The 26,570-nt window shown below is 45.6% G+C and overlaps 1 protein-coding gene across 4 annotated transcripts in view; it reads right to left on the bottom strand.

The window, feature by feature from the left end:
• The window catches only part of LOC138283788 (golgin subfamily B member 1-like), a 409,771-nt gene that overhangs the window by 265,203 nt on the left and 117,998 nt on the right, over nucleotides 1-26,570 (bottom strand). For all 4 annotated transcript variants that reach the window (XM_069221871.1, XM_069221872.1, XM_069221869.1 and 1 more), the window contains exons 10-12: nucleotides 9,880-10,201; nucleotides 9,529-9,638; nucleotides 60-177 (exon numbers count right to left, since the gene is read on the bottom strand). In XM_069221871.1, the coding sequence (XP_069077972.1) occupies nucleotides 60-177; nucleotides 9,529-9,638; nucleotides 9,880-10,201 (550 nt within the window). The remainder of the gene's footprint in view (nucleotides 1-59; nucleotides 178-9,528; nucleotides 9,639-9,879; nucleotides 10,202-26,570) is intronic.

Genomic DNA, 26,570 nt, shown 5'->3' with positions numbered 1-26,570 from the left:
TTAACAGTTAGAACCATCTATATACAACGTAATTGCAATTTTTTTCACAAAGTATTTACCATTCTGTGTTTTAAGCTCCGAAAATGTCTCAAGCTTGGCTTGTAACTGATGATTTTCAGTCTCCAGGTCAGAAAGACGCTCACTTAGGACAGACATGCTGTTATTGTTGGATGAAGACTGCAGAGAGAAACATGAATATAAGTATAATATATATATACATATATATTATTCTGTTTTTCCAATCATCAAGCAAAATATATAGGTTTCGTCTGCCAAGTAAAACTGGGCAGGTCAGCAACAACTCTTAATCAAAGGATGCATTTCAACTGCATGTCAAATAGAACACAGACATATGGTAATATCAATAATTGAAACAGAGCTCTTTCCACAATTAAATGTTCTTTGAGTTTCAATGTAGCTTTACAGATAGTCTTTAAGAAGCCTAGCAAAGTAAAGACTTGGTTCACTCAGATTTTTCTTTAAAAATCTGTCACCAATCCGAAGGGCAAACATACAGTCAGATTTTATAGATGGATGCTGTAGGAAGTTGGCTCTGTATGTGCTATTTCAAAGTAAGGAATAGCATGCACAGAGTCCAAGGGTTCCCCTTAGAGGTAAAATAGTGGTAAAAAGAGATAATACTAATGCTCTATTTTGTGGTAGTGTGGTCGAGCAGTAGGCTTATCCAAGGAGTAGTGTTAAGCATTTGTTGTACATACACATAGGCAATAAATGAGGTACACACACTCAGAGACAAATCCAGCCAATAGGTTTTTATATAGAAAAAATATATTTTCTTAGTTTATTTTAAGAACCACAGGTTCAAATTCTACATGTAATATCTCATTCGAAAGGTATTGCAGGTAAGTACTTTAGGAACTTCAAATCATAAAAATTGCATGTATACTTTTCAAGTTATTGACAAATAGCTGTTTTAAAAGTGGACACTTAGTGCAATTTTCACAGTTCCTAGGGAAGGTAAGTATTTGTTAGTTTTACCAGGTAAGTAAGACACTTACAGGGTTCAGTTCTTGGTCCAAGGTAGCCCACCGTTGGGGGTTCAGAGCAACCCCAAAGTCACCACACCAGCAGCTCAGGGCCGGTCAGGTGCAGAGTTCAAAGTGGTGCCCAAAACACATAGGCTAGGATGGAGAGAAGGGGGTGCCCCGGTTCCGGTCTGCTTGCAGGTAAGTACCCGCGTCTTCGGAGGGCAGACCAGGGGGGTTTTGTAGGGCACCGGGGGGGGGACACAAGTCCACACAGAAATTTCACCCTCAGCGGCGCGGGGGCGGCCGGGTGCAGTGTAGAAACAAGCGTCGGGTTCGCAATGTTAGTCTATGAGAGATCTCGGGATCTCTTCAGCGCTGCAGGCAGGCAAGGGGGGGGTTCCTCGGGGAAACCTCCACTTGGGTAAGGGAGAGGGACTCCTGGGGGTCACTTCTCCAGTGAAAGTCCGGTCCTTCAGGTCCTGGGGGCTGCGGGTGCAGGGTCTCTCCCAGGCGTCGGGACTTTAGGTTCAAAGAGTCGCGGTCAGGGGAAGCCTCGGGATTCCCTCTGCAGGCGGCGCTGTGGGGGTTCAGGGGGGACAGGTTTTGGTACTCACAGTATCAGAGTAGTCCTGGGGTCCCTCCTGAGGTGTTGGATCGCCACCAGCCGAGTCGGGGTCGCCGGGGGCAGTATTGCAAGTCTCACGCTTCTTGCGGGGAGCTTGCAGGGTTCTTTAAAGCTGCTGGAAACAAAGTTGCAGCTTTTCTTGGAGCAGGTCCGCTGTCCTCGGGAGTTTCTTGTCTTTTCGAAGCAGGGGCAGTCCTCAGAGGATGTCGAGGTCGCTGGTCCCTTTGGAAGGCGTCGCTGGAGCAGGATCTTTGGAAGGCAGGAGACAGGCCGGTGAGTTTCTGGAGCCAAGGCAGTTGTCGTCTTCTGGTCTTCCGCTGCAGGGGTTTTTCAGCTGGGCAGTCCTTCTTCTTGTAGTTGCAGGAATCTAATTTTCTAGGGTTCAGGGTAGCCCTTAAATACTAAATTTAAGGGCGTGTTTAGGTCTGGGGGGTTAGTAGCCAATGGCTACTAGCCCTGAGGGTGGGTACACCCTCCTTGTGCCTCCTCCCAAGGGGAGGGGGTCACAATCCTAACCCTATTGGGGGAATCCTCCATCTGCAAGATGGAGGATTTCTAAAAGTTAGAGTCACCTCAGCTCAGGACACCTTAGGGGCTGTCCTGACTGGCCAGTGACTCCTCCTTGTTATTCTCATTATTTTCTCCGGCCTTGCCGCCAAAAGTGGGGCCTGGCCGGAGGGGGCGGGCAACTCCACTAGCTGGAGTGTCCTGCTGGGTTGGCACAAAGGAGGTGAGCCTTTGAGGCTCACCGCCAGGTGTGACAATTCCTGCCTGGGAGAGGTGTTAGCATCTCCACCCAGTGCAGGCTTTGTTACTGGCCTCAGAGTGACAAAGGCACTCTCCCCATGGGGCCAGCAACATGTCTCGGTTTGTGGCAGGCTGCTAGAACTAGTCAGCCTACACAGATAGTCGGTTAAGTTTCAGGGGGCACCTCTAAGGTGCCCTCTGTGGTGTATTTTACAATAAAATGTACACTGGCATCAGTGTGCATTTATTGTGCTGAGAAGTTTGATACCAAACTTCCCAGTTTTCAGTGTAGCCATTATGGTGCTGTGGAGTTCGTGTTTGACAGACTCCCAGACCATATACTCTTATGGCTACCCTGCACTTACAATGTCTAAGGTTTTGTTTAGACACTGTAGGGGTACCATGCTCATGCACTGGTACCCTCACCTATGGTATAGTGCACCCTGCCTTAGGGCTGTAAGGCCTGCTAGAGGGGTGTCTTACCTATACTGCATAGGCAGTGAGAGGCTGGCATGGCACCCTGAGGGGAGTGCCATGTCGACTTACTCGTTTTGTCCTCACTAGCACACACAAGCTGGCAAGCGGTGTGTCTGTGCTGAGTGAGAGGTCTCCAGGGTGGCATAAGACATGCTGCATCCCTTAGAGACCTTCCTTGGCATCAGGGCCCTTGGTACTAGAAGTACCAGTTACAAGGGACTTATCTGGATGCCAGGGTCTGCCAATTGTGGATACAAAAGTACAGGTTAGGGAAAGAACACTGGTGCTGGGGCCTGGTTAGCAGGCCTCAGCACACTTTCAATTGTAAACATAGCATCAGCAAAGGCAAAAAGTCAGGGGGCAACCATGCCAAGGAGGCATTTCCTTACAGATGCCTATAATCGTTGCCTCCGCGACAGTGTATTTTTTCAGCCCCAATGCCTTATCAATAATAAACAACGGCAGTGACTACTCAGAAATAAAAAAAGAACAATGTGGACCCATACACATTGTTTCTTAGAAGCATGGGTCCAGTCTAGTCAAATGCAAACACTGCCTAGTCTTGATCCCACCACCTTACGCCTCCTGTCTCTATCTCACTTTTGCAGAATCTTTTCCAGCATTGAATTCTCCTTTTTTCACTATTTTTCTATCTTTTTGTTCCACTTTCTTTCTCCTTTTTTCTACTGCCCACCTACAGCCACAGTTATGCGGTATGTGTTTTTTCCACATATTAACACTGCTTAGACTACTTTTTGTCCATTAGATAATCTAGGACCTTCTATAACCTCAGTGGCTGAAAATACATTTATTGCAATAACTCCTCACTGCCAAAGTACTTTCAATGTATGCATGAGGTCAAAACAAGCAATCACCAGTTTGATGACAAACCTATAAAAGGGAAAGAGCCACTAAAGAAAAATGCAAAAACAACAAGGTGATGGATAGAATGCTTGAATTAATATCAGCCATTGGCAATCGCTCAGGCTGCATCCCTATTGATCACAAAAAAGCAATGGATTTAGGGCCAGATCTGTGATTGGGGGTGAATGTTTGACACTGCTCTGCATTCCGTTCATCATCTGTTCTTTTTACATTTGTCGCCCTACGTGGGAAGGGTATGCCCAGATGCGGGTCTGGTGCTCGCTATGCCATTGGATCCAATCTAGCATGGCTGATGAGGAGTGATACCTTGAAACCCTTTCAAGGATGCTTGTTTTCCAGTCCAGAGAGGACCTGGGCTGGCAGTTCGGGCTGGACTGTTCCCGTGGGGAGCAGGGTCAAGACTGATTTGCATATGGCTGGATCCAAACTGGAATGGAGTGGTGAGCAAAACCACAGTGGATTTAGGCCCAGATCTGTGACGGGGGTGGATGTTTGATATTGATCAGCAGTCCGTCCATCATCTGTTCTTTTTTCACTAAAGTAAAAAGTAGCAAACTACAAAGTGCTGGCTCTGCACACCCCTACGGTGTTGGCACATTATAGCAGATCCAGGCAACCCCTATTAGTGAATGTAGGCAGTGTCTAGGAAGACAGGGCACTCTAAAGGTAGCTGTGGATGAGCAGCCAAGACTTATCTAGGAGACATGCAAAGCTTATGAAATACCACTGTAGTCACATAGCACTCACACATTTGAAAGAAAACACTCAGTGTTACAAAAATACAGGTACTCGATTACAGCAAAACACACTATATAACTTATAGGCAGCCCTCCAACTGGAGGTAAGTACACTATATATATATATATATATATATATATATATATATATATATATATATATATACACACACACACACACAAATATACACACACACACATATATGCAGTAATAATTAGGAATAGGCACAAAAAACAACAAGCAGTGGTAAGAATAACTAAATACTAAAATGGTGGAATGCAAAGTAAAGTCCCCCACCCAAGGATAAGGAGTTGATAGAGGGAAGCTGGAAGAACTATGGGCCCCAAGAGGTGAGTACCTAAGTGACCTCCAGCGACCAGGAGAGCAGAGTAAGTACCTAGTCTTCCTAAGGACTGACAAAAGGACTTAGAAAATGGAACAGGACGAGACCAGAAGAAACCAAAGGTGGATTCTGGAGAAGAGGACCAGCAAAAGAAGGGGAAGGAGTGCAGTCCACGAGGGAGTGTCCAGTCAGGGCAGGAGCCACTACCCACTCATCTCTGGATGACGATCCAGGGGTTGACGGGGGAAGAAGACAAGCTGTGTAGCCCAGAAGCTGAAGAGGAGTCCTTGGAGCGGTGCAGATGGTGTCCCACATCAGTCATCGTGTTCCAGATGGTCAGTGGTTTAGGAGAACCCTTGGAGCAGGAGACAACAAGCCTTGGTTGCTGCCAGAGTCGCAATGCACAGGGGTACTGTCCTACAAGGAGATGCAAGGGCTCACCGTCTCCCAAGTTGGACAGAGGCAGAGAGGACAAAGGGGACCACTCCAGATCACCACCTGTGATGAAGGATCCATGCAGTTTTAGAGGAGAGCAGATCCACGCAGCCGGACGTCATTGCTGTAGGTGCCTGCAGATGCATGGGAGTGACTCCTTCACTCCCAGGGAGATTCCTTCTTACTTCTTGTTGCAGCTGAAGTCTTGCCAACTCCAGAGAATGCACAGCCAGGGAAATGTTGCAGTTGCTGAAAGGAGCCGTGGAAACAATGTTGCAAGGCGAGGTCATCTCGGGAGTTGCAGTCTTGTCGGTTCCTGAAGAGTCCAGTTGCGGTTCCAGTGGCCAGGAGCAAAAGTAAACGATGCAGAGAAGTCCTGGTGGAGTCTTGCATGTCAAATCTGGGGACCCACCCACAAGGGAGTCCCTCAATAGCCCTAAAAGGGGGTTTAATCACCTTGCACGGTGACCACCTGTCAGGAGGGATCTCTGACATTACTTGCCTGACCCGGCCACTCAGATGCCCGCAGGGGCTTCTGCACATCATGGTTTCAAGATGGCGGTATCAAGTGGCTACCTGAAGGAGCTCTGGGCACTACCCCTGGGGTGGTGATGGACGTGGGAATGGTCACTCCCCTTTCCTTTGTCCAGTTTCGCGCCAGAGGAGGGACCGGGGGTCCCTGGACTTGTGCAAACCTGTTTATGCAAGGAGGGCACCAAATATGCCCTTCAAAGCAAACCAGTGGCTTGGGGAGGCTAGCCCTCCCAAGCCTTGTAACACCTATTTCCAAGGGAGAGGGTGTGCCCTCCCTCTCCCACAGGAGATCCTTTGTTCTGCCTTCCCCTGATTGAACTGGTCAAGCAGCAGGAGGGCAGAAATCGGTCTGCGGGTGGTAGCAACACGGGCTTCCTGGAAAACCCAAGAACACTGATAGAAGCAATACTGGAGGCTCCTCTAAGGAGCTCCCAGAGTGCATGGAATCATACAACAGACACTGGCAACAGTACATGGAACGATACATACTGTAGTCCATGGGGGGCCCCTGGTGTCACAATAGAACCATAAACTAGGGATTTATAAGGGAATACCAATATGCCAACTGTCAAGTGCACAAAGGTCCTAGGCAACCACATTTGGAAGGAGAGAGAGCACCATCACTGGGGTCCTGGTGAGCAGGATCCCAGTGAGATAGTCTAAGCACACTGATAGCAGGCAAAACGTGGGGGTAACCGTTCCAAAAAGAGGGTACTTTCCTACACCTACAAAAACCTCTTTGATAAGAGGAGATGCTACATCTAAGAAAGGTTAAGAGACTACCCCTGTCCTTCTCTTGCCTCATAAGAAGGACATCTAGTTGTTGTTCTTGTGGCACAGGATGCCCAGTTAGCTGTGGTCAGAGCAGAAGATAACCCATGTCTAATGTGGTCGTTCACAGATGAAAGAAGAGATATGGTGAGGAAGGGGCAGGCCAAGTATTGTGCGGAGAAGCAAGAGATTTGTCTGGGTCAGTGACTCCCAAACCTTTTCCTCCCAAACGTCCTGAATGAGTTCACAGTCCACAAAATATGAATCATGTCTCCCTCCTGTTCACTGCATCCCCAGCAGTCATCAGTAGCGGGAAGTCAAGCTTGGAATAGTTTCTCAGAGGACCAGTGCGATCCGTGCAGTATTTTAAAGTAGCAAAATTTCAGTCTAGACTAACAGCAGTGTTTGTCATGTGTGGTCAGCAAAGCAGGCCAATCTTTGTCCATCAGTGCAGGGTGCAGATGAGGGGCAATAGGTCTGAAATGGTGGGCAATGCAAACAGGGCCTTGATTAGCAGTACAAAGAGTCCCAAAACTACTTTTCTGTATGCTCCCCACTTTCAAAGGTATCTGTGGATTGGTGAGTCTCATATCTCTTCCCACTTAGTGCAGAGAGCAGCAGTCGGACAGCTCTATAGTTGGTGATATTGCAACGATGAGCCCCGTTCCAGACGGCATTCCTCTTGAAGATCCTGGAAGGGTTTCACCTGGACCTCCGTCAAAATCTCAGAGGTCGTCAAGATGCCTTTTTGTTCCCAGTGGTGCCAGCTGAAAGGCTTCCCTACGATCAGTAAAGCTACATTGTTCCAGATAGGTGCTTGTAAGTGAAGAAGGCTGTCAAGCTGTTGGACATGGTATGTCGTCTTCCGTTTGTGAAGGGAGGTACAGACGGCCAGGCTATCCAGAGCCTCAGTAGGAAGTGTTTAGTAGAAAAAAAACATCTGCTTGCACAGTCTTGTTGAGTCAGAGGGCCGTTTCCAATGTAATCCAATCAGATGTCTCAAGGTCCGCTGTGAAGTAGTAGGCCATTTGCGACAGATGTTGTGCACATTAGAATGTGGTAATGTGTGGCTGTCGCAGGCCCACAAATGTTATGTCCACATACAGTTTGGACATAGAGTGGCATGGTTTGTCTGTTTGCCAAATGTAGACTTTAATCAGGAAGCCAATCCGGTTTAACAGGCTACATGAACTGATAGAGGCAAGATGCCCAGGGCGTAGTTGTAACGAGGCGCTAAAACCATCTTGACCTTTTGCACACGGATCCAAAGCAACAGGTACAATATGCTTCATTTTTTAAAGTCCGGTTCCATTTGTTCGATTATTGCCTGGAGATTGGCCTGCACCATGGACTATGGGAAGGAAGTGAGACCCAAATTCCTAGGTACTTCATTTGGATAGGTTGCCAACAGGAGGGCAGATTTAAGAGTAAAGTTGCTGAAGTTGTCGCCATTATTGGGAGGACCTCACATTTATTCCATTTGATTGTATATCCAGAAAACTTTGATAAATCCTCCATCACTCATCAGGGCCACTGCTGAAGGCCTGGGTAGAAAACATGTGTGAGTAGGATATCATCTGCTTATAGAAAGAGCTTTAACTACTGCATTTGAGTGGGGATGCCTTGTATTGCAGTAGAAGACAGGATTGCGGTCACTAGCGGTTCAAATGCTGGGATAAAGAGGGCAGCCCTGACCGATTCCACGGTAGATGTAAATGGGGAAATGGTGTATGAACAAACGTCATTGCTGATGAGGGTAGCCAGTGGATTAGTGTACAACAAAGAGGTCTTGTTGATGAAGGTGTGGCCAATGCTCATATGGGCCACGGTACGAAATAGGAAGCTCCATTCCACCCAGTCAAAAACTTTCTCTGCATCAAGGGAGAGAGCCACACTCTGGTCTGGCATATTTCTGGAATTCCACAGGAAGTCTGAGGTTGCATAGATGGTGCTGTGAAGTACGACCAGGTACAAAGCCCACTTGCTTTTTGAGAAGCAAGAAAGGAATCACTTTCTTCAGACAGCCAGCACTTTGGAGAAAGCTTTGACATCGCTGTTAAGCAAGGAGACAGAACGATTGCAAGGGGTCTTTTCCTGGCTTTGGAAGGCAAGTTATAACGGCCCACAAGAAGTCTGGTTGTAGGCAGTTTTTGGATTTCGTATTCTAAAAAAAGCTTTTCTAGTAAAGGCATTGAGTATTCGGCTGTCGTTTTGTAAAATTCAAACAGGAAGCAGTCTTCTCCCAAGCTTTGCCCGAGGGCATGTCCTAAATGGCTTCTGCGATTTCAGTGTTCGTTATGTCCTAATGGAGCATACTTCGCATGTCAGCCAGCAAGACGGCTAAGCTCACGCGATCCTTGAAATGGCTTTCCACCTCCATAGATGGTGGGGATTTGGAGGTATAGTGACTGGTGTAATACGAGTAGAAGGCAGAGTTGATTTGAAGCAGGTATGACAGAGAAGCTCCTGTATCATCCGAAATCACTGGGATGATCGTATGCACTTCTCTTTATGTAAGCTGCTGAGCAAGTGGTCGGTTGGGCTTTTTACCACGTTCATATTGCCAGCATAAGACTTCTATTGACAATTGAGGAAAGAGGACATTAAGATTGTATCTTCACAGGTCAAGATCTGATATTTGTGGAGAGAGGGCAAGCTGGAAGGGGAGTTTGGACTGAGGGCAACAAAGGGGGCAGCTGTCACAGGTATTTCTATATAGCCAAGGTGATGCAAGCCCTGGGGAAAGATGAGTAACAGGAAGCCAGGTGTATATGTGTCTATTAAGAGGGGCAACATGAAACAATATGGTCTCCTCTTGGGATGCTGTCCAAAGGGGACTCCCACTGCAGTAGTGAGACTTAGTATCTCTGGCTTAACTGTTGAGCTGCAAATACTTTTTTTTAGCATAACATTATGTACCATGTTATAGTCTTATTTAACACAGGAAGGTTTACAAGTAAAATGTATGACATATTGTTAGTTACACTTTTCAGATCGTCCTCCAACTGCTTGATCCTAGATTTCGACCAAGCCTTCAGTTTGAAAAATTTGGATTCCGATTTGCTGGCTTCTTCACTTTTCAATTTGACTTGAGCTGAAAAATAAAACACAAAATGATTACATATTAAAGTTTTACATACACACTGTATCATTTTCATATTTTAGGTGGAATACCTAATGAATAACTTAAATATGCATCTAAACAGCACACAATTCTGCATGTACCAGAACAATAAACCTCCTCCACTTCCAGTTTAACTCTAGTATACTTTTAACTGATATGAAATATCGGGTATATTGTTTTGGATTTGCAAAAATACAAAGAATTCAAATACCTTCCAGTCTTTCAATTTTCCCCTTGTCTGAGTCATTGATGAGCACTGCTTTCTCTGAGCTACTCTGGCCAGAACTATTGAGCTCTTCTATTTGTTTCTGAAGCTGCAGCAGGATTTGGTCCTTTTCCTGGATTTCGGTCTCATGTTTCTCCTCAATTTCTTGCACTTCAGCCTTGTGTTTCACGTTGACCAGCTTCAGCTCAGTCTGGTGTTTATCCATCATATCTCTCAACTGGGCTCTCATCACATGCTTCTCTGCATCAAGTTTTGACTGGAGATTCTCTTTTTCTGACTCGAGTCTCTTGCATCGTTCATTAACTTCCTGTATGAGGCCAAAGTGACACAGATGAGATTACCTGATGAGAATAATTAAGTGGTAAAATTGGAAAATGCAATCACTTTACCTGACGATTATAAATAAATAAATACACTATTGATATCATATCGAGATCAAAGAAGCAGTAATCCTAAATGGTATTAGGAAACCATCATCAGGTTAAGTAACGAACAAGTAACACTGATTGCTTCAAATGAAAAACTTTCTTTATTGAACTAAGAGAACTTTCTTCAGACTGAATCTTTTGAACTGTTCTCCTAGGTTGGGGCATAACTTAGAATCTACTTAGAGGCAAACTTAATTAAAAAAAAAGAAAAAAGGAAAAAAAAAAAAAAAAAAAACACTTTCATTTTGTCAGCATACAGAATATTTGCCATTGTAAAATGACCTATGTATTTTTACTTTCTAGGGTATGAACCCTAGAATGCACTGCGCTTATTAGGCAACTATCATAGTTCATTTATTTTTTTTATCGACTTTAAATCGATATTCTATATGGAGTATGAGTGAGTCAGTTTGGAAGCAAGGCCATATGATCATTAAGAAGAAATACCCCTCCTAAGAAACAACTTAGAAGAATTCTCAAACACAAAAACGTTAGTCATAAGCTTCTATAACAAATCCCTTATGTAGAGCAAATTAATTGAATCAGTACTACCCTACACTAATAATTACTCTCAACCTTACCCAAACACTACCCTTGGCCCTAAATCTGTCTTTCAAAGACAGTTTAAAAAGAAGTCCTCGCGCCAGAGAGTTTTGACAGTGTTTACCTCCCAAAGTGTGTTACAGGCTAATCATCAGGACAGAGAGATAGAGAGAGCGGTATTCAGATCTTAGGCCTTATATTCTAGAGCGAAGGTGCAGGCCCAAAGAGGAAAAGGAACGCTTCTCTAATGAGCTGGTATGGACAGGAGGCAAATCATTTTGTGGGTGAATGATACTTGTCCTGGTGTCGAGGGTTTTGGAGGAGGGAGTTGCCCAGCGAGCACAAAAATTTGGGCATGTGTAATACGCTGGTCAGAAGATGGACAGAGTGACATCGTCTGAGTAGGCAGGATGCTAGCAATTAATGAAAACCGGACAGAAAGTAGCAACAATGTAAGGGTCTTTAACGCCAATGTGATAAATGTTGACGTAAATGGTGGCTTTTCATCCCTTCGGAGTCTTCTCTCCCTCTATGGTCCCTTGTAGGGGTACTCAGGGAATATGGGTTCTGTACCAGTGACAAAAGACTGATCGTTTGAGGCCTTGTTGGATGTTTTCTTCTCCTAAGCCTTGAGGGTTCCCAAAGTCTGATCCATTCCTGGTATTTATGTGATGCAGGTATTTATTTGTTTGTAGGCAAAGGAGGGCTGGAAGATAACACCAAAGTCAAGGAATTGTTCATGTAACAGATATGTACAAAAGACCAATTTATCTTTATGAACAAAAGCAAAAGATTTAGAAAACAAAAACCCCTGAATAGTATGTTGACTGATCTGCAAAAGCTGTTGCCTTAGATGTTAAATCCTTGAAACTGCAGTTCTGCATGGACGGAAAACTTTCTTCTACCAACCTTATAACTAAAACATTAAGTATATTTATATATATGAAATGCATTTTTGTTTTGCTAATAACTTTGGTGCCTTTTAAAGAATCTCCACAAAACATTCCAAACAAGTGCTGTTTACACCTAGTTTGCGCATGGAAAGTTCTGGGGTGATCTGTCAAGCGAGGAGGTGAAAACAAGCATTGGCAAAGCCAACTGGTGTTGTCAATGACAATGTCTTTCAGCCATGTGTTGTGGAGTGGAAGTGTGTGGAGTGGAATTATGTAGGTTGGATTGGAATTGTTTGTTTTGGAACTGTGTGGCATGGAATTCTGTGGTGTGGAGTTGTGGAGTGGAATTGTGTGTCTTGACATGCAGTGTAAATATGTGGATAGTAATTATGTGGTATTGAGTGTACTGGAATTATGTGGAGTGGTATTGTGAGTCATGGAGTGTAACTGTGTGGAGTGGTATTGTATGTTATGGAATTGCATGTAATGGAGTGGAATTATGTGGTGTGGTATTGAATTTTGTAGCTTGATGTGGAATTATGTGGTGTGGAGTGGATGTATGTGGTGTGTAGTGCAATTGAGCTGTGGAGTGGAATTATGTGGTTTGTTGTGGAATTATGCGGAATGGAATGGAAATGTGTAGAGCTGAATAGTGTGGCGTTGAGTGAAATTATGTTGAGGGGAAATATGTGGCATGGTGTGGAGTGTTTTTTGTCTGTTTCACACCGCATATTAAGCAACCTGTATGGGTTAATATCACACTGAAGAGAGCATGCTGGAGCTTCATAATGTATGCAAACTTAAATTAATCATTTCTTTTTTGTCAATATTTACCGGACAATGAACATGAAAGAGGTCACTGTGGCTCTAGCAGTTAGCAACGCAGCGTTCCACTAATGCCAACGTTCAGGAATATAGTTAGATGTGGGTGCATATGTCTGTATACGTGTATATATTATTATATATATACACATTACATGTAATGAAATAATAAAAATAAAAAAAAGTTTACCTCTTCCTCTACCTTCATTCTAGAACTCCCAACCATGGTTTAGAGACATCCCTCTTTTCTAATGTATTAATCCCTCTAACAACATGTCCACAACTCCCAAGAACATCCCACATCTTCACTTTTATTAATCAGCTTCAATTAACCCAACCCTCTTCAAAACAGTAGAGTAAATGCACTAGATACTCAAGAGCACAAATCTAACAACCCTAATGCAACTGATGCTACTAAGAAAAGGAATGAGGGAATCTGGAGTAATGTGCTACTCGCTGCAGAGCTCTTTAGCGCCTCATTAGGGCTAGTAAGCACTATGTAAACACAATTTACAAAAGAAGCAATTTAAATATGTATGGCATCACATGTTAAAAACCTATCAAAACTGTTTAGATTTTGATGTGATACAGCAAGAAGTATCCTTTGTACTCAGACATGTCAAGACGCATGTCTGTAATATGAGTGACAAATCTACTTCTCCGAGTAGCTTTCCAAACCCTCAATATGCAATTTTTGCAAGAAAATATGAAGAAATGAATGTCTTAATCCTAGGGTGAGGGTGTCAGTCACGAAATCAATTCAGAAAACATGTTTCAAGATTTAGCATTCTCCTGTGAAAAAAATATGATTAAATGAGCTCACCAAACAGGACAACAAACACAGACTCACAGCAAACAATGCAGTATCACTGTAGAAATGCTCAGAAAACACTGGCAGCATGTTTAAAAGATATGCATGTGCTTCTTTTTGGGATTTCATCTAAAATGGAATCCTTTACATGCACACCAGCAACACACTGAAGTACCCTGCCCTGGGGACCTCATCTCCAGGGGCCCCCCACTTACCTGGCCTGATTTCAGCCCCGGGTGCCCATCCCATGGGGCCCGGGCCGCATGTGTAGAGGGGAAAGGGGGTATGCCTGCCACCCCGTCCCGGGGCAGATTTCAGCCTTGGGAGCCCCATCCCCAAGGGCCGAGCTACATGTTTTAAGGGAGTGGGGCCTCCCTCTGTGAGCCACTAATGGCCCCAGTGACACTCATCCCCTGGGGCCCAAAATTATTTTTCTAGTTGCAAAAAGGCCGATTCTGCGAATCAGCCCGTGTGCGACTAGAAAAATGCTTTGTACATGTGGCCCTTAGGTCCACCTCCAGATGTAATTGTTACTTGTGATTCACTTGTCGTCGCTGCCTGGGCATGTCCGCCCAGCATTCAAAGATCCTGCCTAGTGGATTACTATCTGGAAAATCCCTTGATGGTCCAGCTATTCCGGAGGCGCAGTGCCACTTAGCACAGGACTCAGGAGCCCATACTGCCCTGTTTGTTGCAATAACACATGGTGGTGGTGTCCGTAAACACCTGTACTAGCCTCCCTTTGATGGACAGAAAGAAGGATTCAAATGCCAACCCAACGGCCTGAAGCTCCAGAATGTTGATAGGGTCTGGAGACCTGAGATCTCTGTGCCCCAACCGAGATGTGGCACACTGGTCACCACTGTCATTACTGTAGGGAGAGGGGCCACTGACCTAATTGGGATCACGTGCCCACCACTGCAGATATCTTTTGCAGTTAAATTCGAAATGTATGTTCAAAAAGGTCTCTTTGATATTGAACTTAAAGAGACTTCAAAATTCATTGCAGAGCCTCCATATGCCACCCAGAGTGCTTTACCAGCAGGAAGCAGAAGGCCATCAGTCCACCTCACTAAAATTCAGGACAGAGGCTTCGATGAAGGGGAGCACCTGAGAAGCGTCAGGTGTGACGTTTGCACGTGGATAGTCAACCCCACAGATGAAAGAGTAATAACAACCATAACCTACTTCCTACTACTGGCACCGACATCCTCTTGATAGCCCAACCCAAGAGAGCTTGGATTGCCCATGGTAAAATGGACAGATGGTCCTCTGTCACCCATGACCAGTTACAGTGGAAAGTGCGGCGGAGTGGAAAAGAAGGGCTAGTTGTACCCCTTTCAGACTCTCTGCAAGATCTACCTGTCTGATTTTACAGTCTGCCAGCTGGATCCTGCTTCCACCCGGGTGATTGTGCTCTATTAAGGGGAGGCTAAATAGGTTTGGTAGGTGGGGCAGTGGAGGGTGGGAGGGGTGCAGGGGGACCAGGGCACTGAGTGGGACGCTTACCTTGACCATAGACATGGAGGGCACTGCATCCTTGACAATGAAACTGCTAGGCACCATACTGAGGCTGAATTGGCTGCTAGTATGGGACACCTCCGCCGAAGCCTCAAAAGGAATGGTAGGTCTGATGCGTGCTGTTGTCCTGCTCTCTTGAAATCGCTCCAGAGCGGAATCTGCCTTAGTCCCAAACAGGTGAGTCCAGCCAAAGGGACATCGCCTGAAAAACCTATTGACCTCAGCCAGGCAATGCTGGTGTCATCTACTAGTGCACTGACGTTCTGCTCCAAATTTTCCGGATAATCAGTCAGACACCTGTGTAATATTCAAAGGTTCTGCAGTTAGAAGTCTTAGTTCAATACCCACCAGATGGCCACTCGGACCTAGAGCTTTTGGCCTGCCTGGACAAATGTGAGGAATTCTATCTATCCTTCCTCCGAGCAGTTGAGACGACTGACAAGGGTGTCAGACCACTGGAGGCACATTTCTGTCCCTAATATTTAAAACTCCTGTTTTGTTACAACAGCTCACATCTGACCATTGCGGCTACCATTTCCCTACCATTCACTCAGGGACTGCGTGTTGTGCAGTAAAGTGCTGGCGGGGAGGTGGGAAGTGGGGGGGTTGGGGTGAGGAGGGGAGATTGGTGAAGGAAATTTTAATTAAGGTTCTTCACGAGACCCACATGTTGCAGGCAGCTATTGTTAGATTTCTGCTACTTTTAGCAGTATTTCGTTCTATCTATTTGGCCAAATACTTGATATGACCGACTACTTTCAGGGCAGATCTGTTGCCTGTTCATTAAGTGTTTTAGTACAGGTTACGTAAATTTTTTTTCCTATTCCATTAGGACAATATTTTGTTTTTATGGGAAGATCTAAATTTACTGGTTCCTTGATTGCTCCTGCCCCGTAGTTTCACCATTCCCTACGTAGACATTTGTTTTCCTCTACTTTACTTTCATTGTTATGATTGAGACCTGGATGACCTCTTACCATTTATCTTATTTTAGCCATAGGGAGATTAACATGACTCCCCGTCTTCCAACTTTTTTTTTTGTTTCATAATTTCCTCCATGTCTGCTTTTCCCTTTTTCTTTCCCTTGCCTTACTTTTTGGATAAAGTAAATGTTTCTACAATTCTATGTTAATTTATATCCAGTTATTTTGCCTTAAATGTACAACCTTTTAGGTTTAACTGCTTACTGCCTATCAATTTTATACTACTACAGTTATGCATTCCCTGCTTATTATTTCTTGGAATATTAAGGGTCTTTGTAACCCAGTTAAGAAACAAAGGATTATTACTCATGTAACTAGATTGAAATGGTATACTGCTGTTTTATAAGAAACACATTGAATGGATAAAGATATTAGCTCATTAAGAAACACAGGGTTGGTAATCCTTTCTGTACCCCAGGCAACAAAAATGGTGTTATTATTTTATTTCATAAGTCCTTATTGGTCACTGAAGAAAGCAAGTAAAATAACAAAGACCGATTGTTACTGATGAACCTTAAAATTAATACCAGCCAACTTACTATCTTCAATCTACATGGTTCTATTGGGGTTGACCTGCATTTTTGGAGAAAAAAAAATTCTGAAGCTGATATCTTGTTCTAATACTAACCTTGTGGTGGGAGGTGACTAAAATAAACTCATGGATCGCATTCCGGACAGACATTCTACTTCAGATAGCATCCTAACAAAATGCAAAAAACATTTAAGCATTATGGCCTTCATTACAACCCTGGCGGAAATGGGGAAAAGTGGCGGTAATACCGCCAACAGGCCGGCGGAAAAAAAATTGGAATTATGACCATGGCGGTTACGGACATGGTCATCCGCCACTTCTCCACTCCGACCGCCAGGGCGGTGACGACTGCTGGGCTGGAGACTTTGGTCTGCAGCCCGACGGCCGCCACCAGACCGCCGGCGGTATCATGACCCTGCATACTGCCATGGATTTCGGGTGGTTTGGAACCACCACGAAATCCATGGCGGTAGGCACTATCAGTGCCAGGGAATTCCTTCCCTGGCACTAATAGGGGTCTCCAACACCCCCCTCCCCAAGTCCTCCCCCCACAGCCCCCACAACCCCTACCACTCCCCAAAGATGGCAGGACCCCCTCCCCACCCCTACCACCAACATGCACACACACACACCCTCCCCACCATGCACAGACACACACCCCTACACGCACGCATACACTGCAACAACACATACCCGCACACATACAGACATGCACACAGACCGGCCCGCACACATTTCCCATACACATAACACAGCCCCTGCATTATTATTATTATTATTATTATTATTTATTGATTTTATATAGCGCACAGCTACCGGGAGGTTTCCCGGCGCTAAAGACAGTGCAAGACAAAGGCAGGCTCAGGAGAGCAGCTTGGGCAGTTACTGGTTAAAGAGCCATGTCTTAAGCTCCTTTCGAAATCTAATGAACACCCTTTCATGACGTAAATAAGAAGGAAGAGAATTCCAGAGAGAGGAAGCTAGGAAAGCAAAAGTGCGTCCCCCCATTTTCGCACGTCGGAATTTGGGTACCTGGAATTTTAGTTGATTAGAGGATCGAAGTGGACGAGAGGGACGATATTGTTGGACCAAGATTTTAAGGTAGTTGGGAGCTAGGCCCATATTAATTTTATGCATGTAGCATAGGGCTTTAAATTTGATACGATTCTCAATTCTTAGCCAATGAAGTTCATGAAGTGCACCAGAAGTAGGCATGATTCTGGGAAGTTGGCAAAGAAGCCTGGCCGCCGAGTTCTGAACAACCTGCAGTTTGTGTAGAGCTTCTTTATTCGCACCTAAATAGAGCACGTTTCCGTAGTCCAGTCTAGAAATAACCAGCGCTTGGACCACAGTTCTCTGGGCAGCCACAGGAAGCATCCAGAGAATTTTTCGAAGCCACTTCAGGATAGCGAAGCAGGTGGAAGCTACTTTGGTCACCTGTTTTTTCATAGTCAACTGATCATCAATTAAGATGCCCAGGTTACGTGCAGAGAGGGAAGGGATTGGGGGGGGGCACCCAATTCAGAGGGCCAATGTTGGGGGCCCCAGAGAGATTTTTTATTTCCAAAAATGAGGAGTTCTGTCTTTTCTCCATTAAGTTTGAGTTTATTAAAATGCATCCAATTGGCTATCTTAGATAGTCCTATTTGCAGAGAGGGAGGATTAACGGTTTCTTTGGAGGAGAGTGAAAAAATAAGTTGAGTGTCATCGGCATAAGAAAAGATAGTTAGACCAGCTTGTTCTGCTATGCTCGCCAAAGGACTGACATATATGTTGAAAAGTAGTGGACTAAGAATGGAGCCCTGGGAACTCCATGAGGGGATGCGTGAGTCAAAGAGGAAGCTGTATGGGAGAAAACCTGAAAAGTCCTATTAGATAAAAAACTGGACAACCACAGGAGGGCTTTGCCGCCAATGCACTCACACACCCCCTCTACATACTCACACGCACACCCCATGCACGCACACAACACCCTCCCCCCCTCCCCTAACAGACGATCAACTTACCTTGTCCGTTGATCCTCCGGGAGCGGGAGGGGTCCATGGGGGCTGTTCCGCCGCCAGCTCCCCATCACAATAACACCGCCACACCGAATCATGGAACGTGATTCGGTGGGCGGTGTTCTGATGACGGGGCGGAGGAGGTGGAGCAGCCTCCACTTCCCCGCCGACGGCCAGTATGGCTGCTGGTGGCTCTCCGTCCGAAAAACAACGGAGGACTGCCAGCAGTCATAATACGCCGCGCGGAAAACCACCTGCACTGGCAGTCTTCAGCACGGCGGTTCCTCAGCGGTCTTTGAAAAAGACCGCAGAGGTCGAAACGAGGGCCTACATCTCTTCTAGGGGGTTGGCAGATGCATGCCGTATTTATAATCCTGACATCATGAAATACACTTTTTATTCACCTGTAGATCAATCTGGATCCATTATAGATTATTATTTCATGAGTTCCTAATATGTTGAGCTCTTTAGTGACTAATGCCATTCTTATCCCAGACCATGCTCTGGCCACTGTAGATTTAGCTGCGATTTCTGATACCCAAAGATCAAGCAGATAACCCTTTTGTTAATTCATTACTGGAAGATGCCTTTTTTCGTAGATGAATTTGAACATTTCCCTAATGAATTCTTCTCAATTAATGTTCAACCAGATACTTCCTTTGATGAGGTATGGGAAGCCTTTAAGGTGACTGCCAAAGGATTTATTATGAATTTTGTAGTGGACAAGCTTTAGCCGAAACATATTCTTTGTTAAAATTAATGAAAGACCTAGAACATGATTATTTTTCTTTGGTCAAAACAAACACATTAGCCCATTTGGCTGGAGGTAAATTAGACGTTATCAGGAACTTAACTATCAGTGCCCGTGGTGTCCTATTAAAGGCTAAAGCCAAATACTACAATGGTTGTGATGAAGCTGATAAGATGTTAGCTGATTATTCTCAAATAAAAAAAGAAAAGTCAAACATTACTGTAATCCTGGATGAGAACTGTAACAAATATTATAAAGATCCCAAGATCTTGGGTTGTTTTTCTGATTATTATAAACAATTGTATACTCCCGAGATCTCCTCATCCAAACCCACATTACATGAATGTTGTGCTTCACTACCGAAGTGTCCACAAAGCATGTAGTCCTTTATAACTTTGAGAAAGATATTACTGTCCATGAGATTTTTGCTGACTGCCTCTTGACAAGGCACCAGGCCCTGATCGATTTACAGTGACATTTTAGTCTTGTTTTAGTAAACTTTTACCAAAAACGTTCTCTCTGTAGGAATCTGGCTCTTTATGTGATATATGAATAACTAGATATACGGTGTAAAGAGTCCAGTGATTCCATCACAAGCGGACAGGGGCTTGCTATGCAATCCCAACGTGCTGTGTTAGCAGGTAGTGTTGTCAAGCAGCCTAGGCTTAACACAGAGGAGTGCAAGACATCTACAAATAAACACAATAGTCAATAAATGAGACGAACGACTCAAGAAGGAGATCCACACCAATTTATTAAAAAAAACAGCAAGTATCTATTATATATGTTTAGGCTTCAGAGAAAAATCGTTCAGGTAAGTACCTTTTCAAATATAAATTATTTTCACTTTAAAAAGTAGTCACTTAGTGCAATTTCTGAGTTCTGCAATGTTATCCTATGGATACTCGATTTAGGGGAGTGTAGGGCAGTACCCAATGGACTACTGACCCTTGGAGTCACTACCCCCAATATATGACCACTTCCTATGGGAAATGGGCATATCTTGTCCCAGAATTCCTAGGTATGCCATCATAAAGATGGCTACCTCTGAAAAATCTTGTTCACTTCAGATTAGTCCACCTTAAGGTTGGTACTAGCCTGAGGGTGACACGCCTACCGGACTAGCTAATTTTCCTGCCTGGCCATGTGCCAAAGTGGCTCTGGACAAGGGGGGGCGGCTTCCTCTCCTGGAGGGGGGAGCCAGATTTGCATTTCAAATGCAGAAGCCCTTTGAGGCTTGACACCTAAGGAAAGCTAATCAGCAGGTCATCCAGTGGGAGGGATGTGTTACACCCTCACCCTGGACAGGCCTTTGTTCTGGGCCTCCTGAGGGCAGAAGGGTCTCACCCTAGGAGGTAAGAACAGTGCATCGGGTGGCAGGCTGGCAGTAACCAGTCAGCAAGCACACAAGAGGCTGGTAGGTTTTAAGGGGGCACCTCTAAGGTACCCTGTGGGTGCATGTATTGATAAATCCATCACTGGGTTTATCAATATGATATGTATTGTTAGACTTTTCATCCTTGGCGTGGTCTCCCTTAACTTTTTGCCTCTGTTCCCCAGGTTGTTGATGTGTGCTGGACTCTGATTTTATTGTGTTTGTTACTCTGGGCACTTTACCACTGCTAACCAGTGCTAAAGTGCAAGTGCTCCTGTTTAAAATATGTACGTAATTGGTTCTCCATGATTGGCATATTTGTTTTACTGTTAAGTCCCTAGTAAAGTGCACTAGAGGTGCCCAGGGCCTGTAAATCAAATGCTACTAGTGGGCCTGCAGCACTGGTTGTGCCACCCACATAAGTAGCTCTGTAATCATGTCTCAGACCTGCCACTGCAGTGTCTGTGTGTGTATTTTTACACTGTAAATTCGACTTGGCAAGTGTACCCACTTGCCAGGCCTAAACCTTCCCTTTTCTTACATGTAAGGCACCCCTAAGGTAGGCCCTAGGTAGCCCCAAGGGCAGGGTGCAGTGTATGGATAAGGTAGGACATATAGTAATGTGGTTTAGATGTCCTGACAGTGAAATACTGCTAAATTCGTTTTTCACTGTTGCAAGGACTGTCTCTCTCATAGGATAATATGGGGGCTATCTTTAAATATGATTAAAGCGTAGATTCCCCTAGAGAGTAGATGGACATGTGGAGTTTGGGGTCCCTGAGCTCACAATTTAAAAATACATCTTTTAGTAAAGTTGATTTTAAGATTGTGCGTTTGAAAATGCCACTTTTAGAAAGTGAGCATTTTCTTGCTTAAACCATTCTGTGACTCTGCCTTGTTTGTGGATTCCCTGTCTGGGTCAGTTGACAATTGGGTTGTTTTTCACCTCACACCAGACAGTGACACAAAGGGAGCTGGGGTGTAACCTGCATTTCCTGATTAGCCATCTCTGCTAGGAGAGAGGGGGGTGGAGTGGTCACTCTCATCTGAAAGGACTGTGCCTGCCTCTAACAATGCCGGCTCCAACCCCCTGGTGTGTGTCTGAGGCCTTGCCTGGGCAAGGCAGGATTTCACAAGTAGGTGTGAGTCCCCTTTGAAGAAAGGTGACTTCAAAGACTAAAATGGGTATAAGAAGGGCACCCAAATCTACAGACTTTAGAAACACTTCTGGAATCAAGAGGAACCTCTGCCTGGAGAAGAGCTGTTAGCTGAGGAGGAAGTGCTGCCCTGCCTGTGACTGTGCTTTGTGGAGCTTTCCTGCAGTGCTGCTTCTGCCAGAGTAAGAGGGCAAAGACTGGACTTTGTGTGCCTTCCATCTTGAGAAGAAATCTCCAAGGGCTTGATCTAGAGCTTGCCTCCTGTTGTTTGAAGTCTCAGGGACAGCAAAGACTTCTCTCTGCCAGCATCTGGAGCCTCTGGAGAGACTCCTACTCTGCCCTGTGGTGCCCATCTGTAAGGAAATGCCTCCTTGGCATGGTTACCCCCTGACTTTTTGCCTTTGCTGATGCTATGTTTTGAATTGAAAGTGTGCTGAGGCCTGCTAACCAGGCCCCAGCACCAGTGTTCTTTCCCTAACCTGTACTTTTGATTCCACAATTGGCACACCCTGGCATCCAGATAAGTCCCTTGTAACTGGTACCTCTGGTACCAAGGGCCCTGATGCCAGGGAAGGTCTCTAAGGGCTGCAGCATGTATTATGCCACCCTAGAGACCCCTCACCCAGCACAGACACACTGCTTACCAGCTTGTGTGTGCTAGTGAGAACAAAATGAGTAAGTCGACATGGCACTCCCCTCAGGGTGCCATGCCAGCCTCTCACTGCCTATGCAGTATAGGTAAGACACCCCTCTAGCAGGCCTTACAGCCCTAAGGCAGGGTGCACTATACCATAGGTGAGGGTACCAGTGCATGAGCACTGTGCCCCTACAGTGTCTAAGCAAAACCTTAGACATTGTAAGTGCAGGGTAGCCATAAGAGTATATGGTCTGGGAGTCTGTTTTACACGAACTCCACAGCACCATAATGGCTACACTGAAAACTGGGAAGTTTGGTATCAAACTTCTCAGCACAATAAATGCACACTGATGCCAGTGTACATTTTATTGTAAAATACACCACAGAGGGCACCTTAGAGGTGCCCCCTGAAACTTAACCGACTATCTGTGTAGGCTGACTGGTTCCAGCAGCCTGCCACACTAGAGACATGTTGCTGGCCCCATGGGGAGAGTGCCTTTGTCACTCTGAGGCCAGTAACAAAGCCTGCACTGGGTGGAGATGCTAACACCTCCCCCAGGCAGGAGCTGTAACACCTGGCGGTGAGCCTCAAAGGCTCACCCCTTTGTCACAGCACCGCAGGACACTCCAGCTAGTGGAGTTGCCCGCCCCCTCCGGCCCCGGCCCCCACTTTTGGCGGCAAGGCCGGAGAAAATAATGAGAATAACAAGGAGGAGTCACTGGCCAGTCAGGACAGCCCCTAAGGTGTCCTGAGCTGAGGTGACTAACTTGTAGAAATCCTCCATCTTGCAGATGGAGGATTCCCCCAATAGGATTAGGGATGTGACCCCCTCCCCTTGGGAGGAGGCACAAAGAGGGTGTACTCACCCTCAGGGCTAGTAGCCATTGGCTACTAACCCCCCAGACCTAAACACGCCCTTAAATTTAGTATTTAAGGGCTCTCCCTGAACCTAGAATTTAGATTCCTGCAACAACAAGAAGAAGGACTGCCTAGCTGAAAACCCCTGCAGAGGAAGACCAGAAGACAACAACTGCCTTGGCTCCAGAAACTCACCGGCCTGTCTCCTGCCTTCCAAAGAACTCTGCTCCAGCGACGCCTTCCAAAGGGACCAGCGACCTCTGAATCCTCTGAGGACTGCCCTGCTTCGACGACGACAAGAAACTCCCGAGGACAGCGGACCTGCTCCAAAAAGACTGCAACTTTATCCAAAGGAGCAGCTTTAAAGAACCCTGCAATCTCCCCGCAAGAAGCGTGAGACTTGCAACACTGCACCCGGCGACCCCGACTCGGCTGGTGGAGAACCAACACCTCAGGGAGGACCCCCGGACTACTCTACGACTGTGAGTACTAAAACCTGTCCCCCCTGAGCCCCCACAGCGCCGCCTGCAGAGGGAATCCCGAGGCTTCCCCTGACCGCGACTCTCTGAAACCTAAGTCCCGACGCCTGGAAAAGACCCTGCACCGCAGCCCCCAGGACCTGAAGGACCGGACTTTCACTGCAGAAGTGACCCCCAGGAGTCCCTCTCCCTTGCCCAAGTGGAGGTTTCCCCGAGGAAGCCCCCCCTTGCCTGCCTGCAGCGCTGAAGAGATCCCTTGATCTCTCATTAACTTCCATTGCGAACCCGACGCTTGTTCTAACACTGCACCCGGCCGCCCCCGCGCCGCTGAGGGTGAAATTTCTGTGTGGGCTTGTGTCCCCCCCGGTGCCCTACAAAACCCCCCTGGTCTGCCCTCCGAAGACGCGGGTACTTACCTGCTGGCAGACTGGAACCGGGGCACCCCCTTCTCTCCATTGGAGCCTATGCGTTTTGGGCACCACTTTGAACTCTGCACCTGACCGGCCCTGAGCTGCTGGTGTGGTAACTTTGGGGTTGCTCTGAACCCCCAACGGTGGGCTACCTTGGACCAAGAACTGAACCCTGTAAGTGTCGTACTTACCTGGTAAAACTAACAAAAACTTACCTCCCCCAGGAACTGTGAAAATTGCACTAAGTGTCCACTTTTAAAATAGCTATTTGTGAATAACTTGAAAAGTATACATGCAATTGAAATGATTCAAAGTTCCTAATGTACTTACCTGCAATACCTTTCAAACAAGATATTACATGTTAAATTTGAACCTGTGGTTCTTAAAATAAACTAAGAAAATATATTTTTCTATAACAAAACCTATTGGCTGGATTTGTCTCTGAGTGTGTGTACCTCATTTATTGTCTATGTGTATGTACAACAAATGCTTAACACTACTCCTTAGATAAGCCTACTGCTCGACCACACTACCACAAAATAGAGCACTAGTATTATCTCTTTTTACCACTATTTTACCTCTAAGGGGAACCCTTGGACTCTGTGCATGCTATTCCTTACTTTGAAATAGCACATACAGAGCCAACTTCCTACATTGGTGGATCAGAATGGGGTACAAGACTTAGCATTTGCTGGACTACTCAGCCAATACCTGATCACACGACAAATTCCAAAATTGTCATTAGAAATTGATTTTTGCAATTTGAAAAGTTTTCTAAATTCTTTAAAGTCCTGCTAGGGCCTTGTGTTAGTCCCTGTTAGCATTGCTTTTAGAGTTTAAAAGTTTGGTAAAAGTTTGAATTAGATCCTAGAACTAGTTTTAGTTTCTTAAAAAGTATTCCAACTTTTAGAAGCACAATGTCTAGTACAGATGTGAATGTGGTGGAACTCGACACCACACCTTACCTCCATCTTAAGATGAGGGAGCTAAGGTCACTCTGTAAAATAAAGAAAATAACCATGGGCCCCAGACCTTCCAAACTACAGCTCCAGGAGCTGTTGGCAGAGTTTGAAAAGGCCAACCCCTCTGAGGATGGCAACACAGAGGATGAAGATAGTGACTTGGAGGGTGATTCCCCCCCACCAGTCCTATCTAGGGAGAACAGGGCTTCTCTAGCCCTGACTCCACAAATAATAGTCAGAGATGCTGGTTCCCTCACAGGAGGGACCAACAACTCTGAAATCACTGAGGATAACTCCAGTGAAGAGGACATCCAGTTAGCCAGGATGGCCAAAAGATTGGCTTTGGAAAGACAGATCCTAGCCATAGAAAGGGAAAGACAAGAGATGGGCCTAGGACCCATCAATGGTGGCAGCAACATAACTAGGGTCAGAGATTCTCCTGACATGTTGAAAATCCCCAAAGGGATTGTAACTAAATATGAAGATGGTGATGATATCACCAAATGGTTCACAGCTTTTGAGAGGGCTTGTGAAACCAGAAAAGTGAACAAATCTCACTGGGGTGCTCTCCTTTGGGAAATGTTCACAGGAAAGTGTAGGGATAGACTCCTCACACTCTCTAGAAAAGATGCAGAATCTTATGACCTCATGAAGGGTACCCTGATTGAGGGCTTTGGATTCTCCACTGAGGAGTATAGGATTAGATTCAGGGGGGCTCAAAAATCCTCGAGCCAGACCTGGGTTGACTTTGTAGACTACTCAGTAAAAACACTAGATGGTTGGATTCAAGGAAATGGTGTAAATGATTATGATGGGCTGTACAATTTATTTGTGAAAGAACACCTATTAAGTAATTGTTTCAACGATAAACTGCATCAGCATCTGGTGGACCTAGGACCAATTTCTCCCCAAGAATTGGGAAAGAAGGCGGACCATTGGGTCAAGACTAGGGTGTCCAAAACTTCCACAGGGGGTGACCAAAAGAAAGGGGTCACAAAACCTCCCCAGGGGAAAGGTGGTGAGACAGCCAAAAATAAAAATAGTAAAGAGTCTTCTACAGGCCCCCAAAAACCTGCACAGGAGGGTGGGCCCAGAGCCTCTTCACAAAACAATCCTGGGTACAAGGGTAAAAACTTTGATCCCAAAAAGGCCTGGTGTCGAAACTGTAGTCAGTCTGGACACCAAACTGGAGACAAGGCCTGTCCCAAGAAAGATACCACTTCTAACTCCCATCCAGATAAAACTGGAATGGCCAGTCTCCAAGTGGGATCAACAGTGTGCCCAGAGCAAATCAGGTGTCACACTGAAGCTACATTAGTCTCTGAGGGTGGGGTGGATTTAGCCACACTGGCTGCCTGGCCCCCTAACATGCAAAAATACAGGCAGCAGCTCTTAATTAATGGGACAAGTGTAGAGGGCCTGAGGGATACAGGTGCCAGTGTCACCATGGTGACAGAGAAACTGGTTTCCCCTGGCCAATACCTGACTGGACAAACCTATCCAGTCACCAATG

Source organism: Pleurodeles waltl, chromosome 3_1 (genome assembly GCF_031143425.1).
Source record: "Pleurodeles waltl isolate 20211129_DDA chromosome 3_1, aPleWal1.hap1.20221129, whole genome shotgun sequence".
Classification (NCBI taxonomy): domain Eukaryota; kingdom Metazoa; phylum Chordata; class Amphibia; order Caudata; family Salamandridae; genus Pleurodeles; species Pleurodeles waltl.
This window is presented reverse-complemented; position numbering and strand designations above follow the sequence as displayed.